This window comes from Mandrillus leucophaeus, unplaced genomic scaffold (genome assembly GCF_000951045.1).
Source record: "Mandrillus leucophaeus isolate KB7577 unplaced genomic scaffold, Mleu.le_1.0 Scaffold2, whole genome shotgun sequence".
NCBI classification, from domain to species: domain Eukaryota; kingdom Metazoa; phylum Chordata; class Mammalia; order Primates; family Cercopithecidae; genus Mandrillus; species Mandrillus leucophaeus.
The window spans coordinates 10,744,429-10,754,225 of record NW_012102031.1 but is presented as its reverse complement, the minus strand read 5'-3'; the positions used below and the strand labels follow the sequence as shown (position 1 = coordinate 10,754,225).

The 9,797-nt window shown below is 40.7% G+C and overlaps 1 protein-coding gene across 1 annotated transcript in view; it reads right to left on the bottom strand.

Moving 5' to 3' along the window:
* SYN3 (synapsin III) overlaps nucleotides 1–9,797 on the bottom strand; it is a 613,179-nt gene that overhangs the window by 535,754 nt on the left and 67,628 nt on the right. The window contains exon 2 of the mRNA XM_011978990.1: nucleotides 679–1,151. Within this exon, the coding sequence (XP_011834380.1) occupies nucleotides 679–989 (311 nt within the window). The 5' untranslated portion in view covers nucleotides 990–1,151. The remainder of the gene's footprint in view (nucleotides 1–678; nucleotides 1,152–9,797) is intronic.

The window sequence follows — 9,797 nt, the reverse complement described above, 5'->3', positions numbered from 1 at the left end:
AGAAGACAGGCTCTGGAGCCAGACTGCCAGTATCTGGAAGAGCTGAGATGCACACTCAGGCACTCTGATCCCAAGGGTCTGGGATAAGGACTGTGGACTTGTATTGCTTTCTTTTATCCTCATAATAAGCTCATTTTATGGAAGGAGGGTGGCTGAGGCTGACAGGTTAATCTGGCAAGTACCACCAGATGTATTTCAGATTTTAAAAGTTTTCCATTTTTAGGAAGGTAATATGGTGAATATACCATATTTTATACAACACTTCCAGCAGGCTCTGAACTATGCTCCATATCAAACACATTCAGATGCTTGCAGCAAATCATATGAACAAACACACTTAGTATAATTACAGCCTCGCTTTCCTGCAGATTAGGCTTTGCTACCAAAAGAATTGCAAAATATTTTCTAGTTTTCAGAGTGTGTTGGATTTGGGATTTGCAGGCGAGAGACTGTGGACCCGTAAATATAAAGCTGTTAGAAGAGAAAGTGGCACTGAGTAGGTGCTGTGGGCCTAGCATGCAGCAGCCACTTGGTACATGTTAGTTTCCTTCTCTCCAGCCAGGCGCTGATAGCACCTGAGCCTCTCATTGCGCTCCCCTTCTATTTCCCCAAGAGATGAGATAATCCCCACTCCTCTCTTGCCCCAGAAGGCAGTAGAACTTGCAAATTCCTGCTTACCAGTCTGTATGGGCATCATCGATCACCAACAGGATCCTGGGTCTTTGAACAATGGGCGTGGAGGGACCTGGAGGCTCCATCAGTCCTGAGGTGGCCTGAGGGGCCTGCTTCATGGCACTGGAGAGGGAGCTAAAAAGGCTGGATCCTGGAGAGGAGAAGGAGGCAGCCAGGGGCTGGGGGTGCCTCCTCTCCATGGCCGGGGAAGCAGGTGAGCTGGTAGAGCTATCTGGGCGCTGCAGGTCCGTCATATAGCCATTAGGCAGGTTGGCCACGAAGCTGCTGTCAGAGAGACGTCGCCGGAGGAAATTCATGGCTGTGGATGGATGGAGATGACTGGCTCCTACCCGGACGTGTGTAGGTGAGGCCCAGAGGACAGGCTGCTGCCAGGTACAGGGAGTGGTAGGACTTCAGCCAGAAGAGCCGAGGGGATTTTGCACAACCAGCAGTCAGCTTTAGCTGCCTTTGTTTACCTGCTGGAAATAAGCCAACAAATACATAAGTGGAAACGACCTCCACCCCCTTAAAAGCAAACAGATACAGCACTTTCCCGCCCCACTGCAGGTGGCAATGTAAATTAGGACATCCTTCTGGAAAGGAATTTGGCTACATGTATTAGGAGGATAGCTTTTTAGCCTACAGTTTCCATTTTCTGGAATTACATTGCAAAGAAAGATTCTAAGTTACAGAAAAAGCTTCATGCACAAATATGTTAATCACAGGTTATTTACACTAGCAAAATACTGGGAAGTATCTCAACATTCAACCACGGTTTAACGAATAAGTCAACTACAGCACAGTTACTCAATGAACCTTTTGTGGCTATTTTTAAAGGTGTCTTGAAGAAGGGATTTTGGTAACAGAAACAATTTCGTGTTTTAATGACAAGTTTAAAAGATAATGATTCAAAATTATAGGAACCAAATGACTACAAAGATGTACAAGTTGAAAGAACAAAACTTTGGAAATAAAAGAAATCAAAGTGTTAACAGTGATTATATTTTGGTAATGCAAGTACATGCCTTTTTTTCTTTTTCTTTCCACTTACTTATATTTCTCAAATTTTTTAGAATGCTTATTACTATGGACTGGCCTGCCCCCCACCTCACCAAACTTATATGTTGAAGATAATGCTGAATATGATGCTTTGGAATTGAGCCCTTTGGGAGGTAATTATGGTTAGTGGGGTCATTAGGGTGTCCCCCACGCGATGGAAGCACAGCCCTTATAAGAAAGGATGCCAGAGAGCTTGCTTTCCCTGCACTATGTGAAAGCGAAGGTAAAAGGCAGCCATCTGCAAACTAGGAGAGGGCCCTCACCAGAACCAGGCAGAGCTGACACCCTGACCTTGGACTTCCCAGCCTCCAGAACTGTGAGAAATAAGTATCTGTTGTTTAACCCACCCAGCCTATGGTATTTTGTTATGTCAGCAGAAGCAGATAATATACACATCCATTGCTTTTCTAAACAGAATGACATAAGTGAAAAACAACCCACACTGTTCATTTGAGATCAAAACATCCCACTGAGAACAATGAGTATTTAAACCATTAGACTTTATATTTTTTGTTAAGATTATTATATACTTTTTTTTTTTTTGAAACAGGGTCTCACTTTGCCACCCATGCTGGAGTGCAGCGGCATGATCTTGGTTCACTGCAACCTCTACCTCCCAGATTCGAGAGATTCTCCTGCCTCAGCCTCCCAAGTAGCTGGGATTACACGCACCTACCACCACACCCAGCTAATTATTGTATTTTTAGTAGAGATGAGGTTTCATCATGTTGGCCAGGCTGGTCTCAAACTCCTGGCCTCAAGTAATCTGCCTGCTTTGGTCTCCCAAAGTGCTGGGATCACAGGCGTGAGTCACTGTGCCCAGCCAGTATTTTTATTGTAGTAAAATTTACTTAAGATTGAAATGCACAGTTCTTAGGTACATACTTCTTTGAGTTTTGATAAATATATATACTGGTATAATGTTTATTATATTTCTATTACCTTAGAAAGTTCTTTTGTGCCCCTTGTAGTCCATCCATACCCCCTAATAGGCAAACTCTTCTGATGCATGTCACCATTTATTAATTTTATCTGTTCTTGAGCTTCATATAAATGTAATCAAATATATTATGCTTTTGTTAATAACGGCTTCCCTCAATGGTTCTTAGATGCAATATGTTGTATAGCAGTCATTCTATTTTTAAAATCGCTGAATATCATTCTAATGGATGGATAAACCACAAATTGCTACTCTGTTCTCCTGTTGATGAAAATTTGAGGTCAGGCATGGTGGCTCACACCTGGAATCCCAGAACTTTGGGAAGCTTCAGCAGATCACCTGAAGCCAGGAGTTTGAGACCAGCCTGGCCAACATGGCAAAACCTCCTCTCTACTAAAAATAAAAATAATTAAAAAAAAAAAAAAAAAGCTGGGTGTGGTGGTGTGCACCTGTACGCCCAGCTACTTGGGAGGCTGAGGCATGAGAATCGCTCGTACCCAGGAGGTGGAGGTTGCAGTGAGCCAAAATTACGCCACGGCACTCCAGCCTGGGTGACAGAGTGAGACTTTATCTCAAAAAAAAAATAAAATAAAATAAAATAAAATTTGAAATGTTTCCAGTTTTCAGAAATTATGAATAAATTGCTGCAAGAAATTTTTATTTAAGTCTTTTTGTGGAGATAGATAGATGATGAATGGATGGATGGATGGACAGATTGAGAAGTAGATCTTTTCTTTGAGGAAACACCCAGGAGTTAATTTGTTGGGTCATGGGATAAGTGTATGTTTAACTTAATAAGAAACTGTCAAAAAGTTTCCCATAGTGGTTGTTTGATTTTGCACACTCCATTTGAGAATTCCCGTTCCTCCACATCCTTTCTCACATTTGGTTGTTGTCTTTTTCATCTTACCCGTTCTAGTGGGTGTAGCACAGTACCTTATTGTGTTTTAAATTTATTTTGTCTGATATTTAATGAGACTGAACAAGTTTCACAGGTTTACTGGCCAGTGACATATCTTCTTTTGTGGAGTATCTATTCAAATCTTTGGCCCACTTCTAAAAGGCAAGTTGTTTATCTTTTTATTTTTGATTTGTAGGAGTTCTTTATATATTCTAGATACAAGTCCTTTGCCAGACACGTACATTCTAAACATCTTCTACCATTCTGTGGCTTGCTACTTCATTTCGTTCATGAGCAGAAGTATGGCAGAATAAAACAACTCTTAAAAAAGTGAATTATTTGAGATAAAAGAATCCCAATAAGAAAAAAAATCATACCATAGGATGAGATCACACTGGTATTGGGAATACTTTACATATTCTTTCATATATATGTATCTAAACACACACATACATATATGTATGTAATATAAATATATATACATATATAAAGTCTATTATACATATCTGCAGATGTTTTGATAAACAGAAACTTTTATTATTTTTATTTTTTTTTGTTTCAGACGGAGTTTTGCTCTTGTTGCCCACGCTGGAGTGCAATGGCACGATCTCAGCTCACCACAAACTCTGTCTCCTGGGTTCAAGCGATTCTCCTGCCTCAGCCTCCCGAGTAGCTGGCATTACAGGCATGCACCACCAGACCTGGCTACTTTTGTATTTTTAGTAGAGATGGGGTTTCTCCATGTTGGTCAGACTGGTTGCGAACTCCCAACCTCAGTTGATCCGCCCACCTCGGCCTCCCAAAGTGCTGGGATTACAGGCATGAGTCACTGTGCCCGGTCAGAAACTTTTATTTTTATGAAACCGAATTTATCAAATTTTTCATTTATGGTGTTCCTATATCTGTTCTTAAAAATCTCTGCCAGGCCGGGTGTGGGGGCTCACACCTGTAATCCCAGCACTTTGGGAGGCTGAAGTGGATGGATCACCTGAGGTCGGATGTTTAAGACCAGACTGACCAACATGGCGAAACCCATCTCTACTAAAAATACAAAATTAGCCAGGCATGGTGGCGCATGCCTGTAATCCCAGCTACTTAGGAGGCTGAGACAGGAGAATCACTTGAACGCAGGAGGTGCAGGTTGCAGTGAGCCAGGGTCGCGCCATTGCACTCCAGCCTGGACATGAGCGAAACTCCATCTCAAAAAACGATAGAAAAAAAAATCTGCCTACCCTAAGATCACAGTCATACCGTTCTGTAACGTCTTATAGAAGCTTTATAGTTCTACCTTTTCTACTGAGGTCGGGGATCCATCTAAACTTGATTTTTGAGTGATATGAAGTAGAGTAGGAAGTTCCTTTTCACCCCCGTTCATTTATCCAGGTTGCCAGCACCATTTATGAAAGTATTTTTCTCCCATTGAATTGCTTTGGTGGCCTTGTTGGCACCAATTGGCTGTACATGTGTGGGTCTACTTCTGGACTGTTTAATACACTCCATTGATCTATTCTTATATTTATTGATTGCTATGGCTTTCCAGAAAGTTTTAAAATCAGGTAAAGTGAGTCCTCCCACCTAAATTTTCTGTCTTAAGATTGTCGTAAGTATCTTAGGTCTTATTTTCATATGCATTTTAAAATCAACTTTTATGAAAAAGTCTGTTGGAATATTGTTCAAGATTGCACAGCCTGAGCAGAATTGTCACTGAACAATATTGGTTTTTCTGCTTTATGAACACAGTGGACCACTATATTCAGAAAGTTTTTCGTGATTATCAATATAGAGACCTTGCATACACTTTGCTAAATTTATTCCTATTTTGTTTGGGGGTTTTTTGCATGTTTTTAAAATGACACTGTTTTCTAAGTTTCACTTTCCATTTGTTTGCTGCCAGCATAATATTATTTTCAATATATCGACATGCTAAATTCAAGTGTTGTTGCTACTAGTTGTTTATAGATTCCTTAATACTTTCTACTTAAATAATCACATAATCTACAAAGCGAGATATCTTTACTTCTTTCTTTCCGATCTAAATGACTTTCACTAATTTCCCTTATCTGATTGTCCTAACTAGGGCCTCCAATATTGAACAGAAATCATGAAAACAGAAAAGCCCAATATTGAACACACCTTACTTTGTTCCTAATCTTAGGGGAAAAACACTCAGTATCTCACCATTAATGTGGTGTTAACTGTAGGTTTTTTGGTAAATTACTAGATTCAGGCAGTTCCCTTTATTATTATTTGGATGAGAGTTCTTATCATGAATGGGAGTTGAATTTGCCAAGTGATTTACTAAATGTATTGAGAGGATTATGTGTTTTTGAAACCATTTATTTGCTTAACAATGTGGTAAATTACATTGATTGATTTTTAAATGTTAAACCAAACTTGCATTCCTGGGATAAATCCCACTTGATGATAGTGTATTACCCTTTTTATATATTGGTGGATTCAATCTGTTAACATTTTGCTATTTTTGTGTCTATGTTCATGACAAAAACATTGGTCTGTAGTTTTATTTTTTGGCAATGTCTTTGCTAGGTTTTGGTATCAGTGTAATGTTAACCTCACAAAATAGATTGGGAAATAGTCCCTCCTTTTCTATTTTCTGAAAGAGTCTGTGTAATATTGTGGGTTTTTTTCTTAAATTATTGGCAGAATTCAACAGTGAAACCATCTGGGGTTGGTTTTTCTTTGTGGGAAAGTTTTTAATGATGAATTGAATCTCCTTTATAAAGCTATTCATCTTTTGTTTTTATCTCAATTTTGACAGTATGGGATTTCGAGCATTTTGTCCATTTCATCTTGGTTGTGATACTTACTGGCAATAAAGTTGTTCATAATATATCCTTTCTGTAGGATCTTATGATTCCTCCTGATATTCCTGATATTGGTAATTTGCTTTTTCTCTCTTTTTGACTGATCCATGTTGCTAAGAATTTATAAATTGTATTACTCTTTCAGGGCACCAACTTGCAGCCTTTTCAACTTCTCCATTGTTTGTTTTCTATTTCACTTATTTCTGTTTTTTATTACTTACTTTCTTCTCCTTACTTTTGGTTTAAGTTTAATTTGCTGTTCTGTTTTCTAGAGTCTTGAGCTGGGAACACAGATCATTAATTTTAAACCCCTTTTTTCACCAATAAAAGTATTTAAAGCAATGTGCTTCCTTCCCAGAAATTCTGACATGTTGAATTTTCATTATCATTCTTTTCACTTTATTCTGTATATCCCTTATAATTTTCTGACCCATGTATTACTAAAATATGCATTTAATTTTCAAATTTCAGTGCTTTTTAATTATTGTCATGTTAATGCTTTTAATATAAATCATTTGTGATTCGTGAACATAGTCTATAAGCTTTTAAACCTTTGCCATTCATTAAGATTAATTTTGCCGGGTCAGGTGGCTCACGCCTATAATCCTAGCACTTTGGGAGGCCGAGCGGGCAGATAACGAAGTCAGGAGATCAAGACCATCTTGGCTAACACGGTGAAGCCCCGTCTCTACTAAAAATACAAAAAAAATAGCCGGGCATGATGGCTGGCGCCTGTAGTCCCAGTTACTGGGGAGGCTGAGGCAGGAGAATGGTGTGAACCTGGAAAGCAGAGCTTGTAGTGAGCCAACATTGCGCCACTGCACTCCAGCCTAGGGGACAGAGCAACACTCTGTCTCAAAAAAAAAAAAAAAAAGATTAATTGTATGGTTCAGTACAGTCTAGCTTTCTATCTTGATGAACGTTCCAGATGCACTTGGAAAGAACGCGTATTTTGCGGTTGTTGGGTGTAATGCTCTGCAAATATTACTTAGATTGTTTTCAAGTCCAATTCCCCAGGTAGCTGACACTCCCTTGGTCATTTGCAAGCAGGAAGTTTATTGGGCAGTGCTTCCATCCATGCTCAACAACTGTGGGCAGGAATGAAAAGCAGATGTGGGCTGAGAGACAGACCCACCAAAGGTTCAACAGAGGCCGTCAGTTGATCCTAGTGGGCGCATGGACCTGGGGCATCTCTTTCGATGTCCTCATTTTCCAGCCACTCTGTGAGCTTATACTCTGACCACTGATGTGTCAAACCAGCAAAGCTGCAGTTCTCCACTTTAGTTCCAGCTGCTCCATGCCAGGTAGCCTGGGAAGAGCCACCTAAATGTATATTTCACTAAGTAGGTGTGGTTTCCTTCTCTCAAGGGTCAAATCCTGTCCACATCCTATTTTTTTGTTTTTCTCCAGCAACCTCAAATCACTTGAAATGTTTTGTCCAAAGTTTATCATTATCATCTGTGAGAGGTTTAGTCCAACACAGGCTACGGAATCATTACTGGAACTGAGCCTCTTACATTTTTCAAATACCAGACCGAAAAGTTAACAAAATGTTAGGGTTGAAGGAATCTTAGAGTTTATTTAACAATTCTTTCTTCAGGAACTCTGGTCAACCTTTCATTGGTAGGAATTCCCTGATTTTGAGAAGAATCACCTCTTGTAATCTTTTAACCTACTCCAATGTTAGTCAAAGGCTTCTCAGGTAACTTCTGCCCACTAGGGGCCCCAGTAGAACTTATAGGCTGGCAAAGGAAGGCCAATCGTGAACATGCAAACAAACATTTATGGTTTGGGGTAAGTGCACATAAGGAATACACAGAGTGTGGTCATCAAAATTCACTTGGGGCAGGACTTCTGCAGAGAGGATGGTTAGGGAAGACCTCTCTGAGAAGGTTACTTTTAAAAATTTCACTTTAAATTGACAAGCAATAATTATATATATTTCTGTAATGTTTTGCTATGTTTACATTGTGGAATGATTAAGTCAAGCTAATCAACAAATCTGTCATCTCACATACTTATCATTTTCTGTGGAAAAAAACATTTAAAATCTACTCTTTTAGCAATTTTGAAATATACAATGCATTATTTACAACGCATTATTCTGTGCAAAAGATCACAACAGCTTATCTCTCATAACTGAAACTTTGTACTCTCTGACCGACATGTCCCCTTTCCCCATTCAGCCCCCTCTCCAGCCTTAGGCAACCACTATTCTACTCTCAACTTCTATGAGTTTAATGGTTTTAGATGCCACTTACAAGTGAGATCATGTGGTATTTGTCTTTCTGTCCCTGGCTTATCTCACTCAGCATAATGTTCTTCAAGTTCACACATGTTGTAGCAAGTAACAGAATTTTCCCCTCCTTTTTTTGTGTGTTTGAGATAGGGTATCACTCTGTTGCCCAGGCTGCAGTGCAGTGGTGCCATCATAGCTCACTGCAACCTCAACCTCCCATGATTAAATGACCCTCCCACCTCAGCCTCCAGGGTAGCTGCGACTACAGAGGTGTACTAAGATAACCAGCTAGTTTAAAAAAAAAAATTCGGGGAGGGGGAGGTGCTATGTTGCCTAGGCTGGTCTCGAGCTCCTGGCCTCAAGCAATTCTCCTGCTTTGAACCCCAAAGTGCTGGGATTACAGGCATAAGCCACTGGGCCCTAGCTTCCCCCTCCTTTTAAGGCTGAATAGTATTCCATGGCGTGTATATATACCACATTTACTTTATCCATTCATCTGATGATGGGCACCTAGTCTGGTTCCATATCTTTGCTACTGGGTATAATGCTGCAATGAATATGGAAGTGCAGATATCTCTGATATATTGATTTCAATGTATTTGAATACATACCTGGAAGTGGGATGGCTGGATCACATGGTAGTTCTATTTTTAGTTTTCTGAGGACCTTCCATACCATTTTCCGTAATGGCCATATTAATTTACATTCCCGCCAGACGGGGTGGCTCACGCCTGTAATCCCAGCACTTTTTTTACGGGGTGGCTCACGCCTGTAATCCCAGCACTTTAGGAGGCCGAGGTGGGCGGATCACCTGAGGGCCGGAGTTCCAGAGCAGCCTGACCAACATGGAGAAACCCCGTCTCTACTAAAAATATAAAATTAGCCAGGCGTGGTGGCACGTGCCTGTAGTCCCAGCGACTCGGGAGGCTTAGGCAGGAGAATCGCTTGAACCCAGGAGGCGGAGGTTGCAGTGAGCTGAGACCGCACCATTGCACTCCAGCCTGGGTAAGAAGAGCGTAACTCCGTCTCAAAAACGCCAGCTTCGCAGTCCACGGACAGAGTCATAGAAACGGTCGAGGCTTTTACGGCTCCGGGCTCCGGCGTGCCGGAAAGTGCGTGAGTGCCGCCGCCGGGGAGTTTTGTTCCGTTTCCGGGATCCTG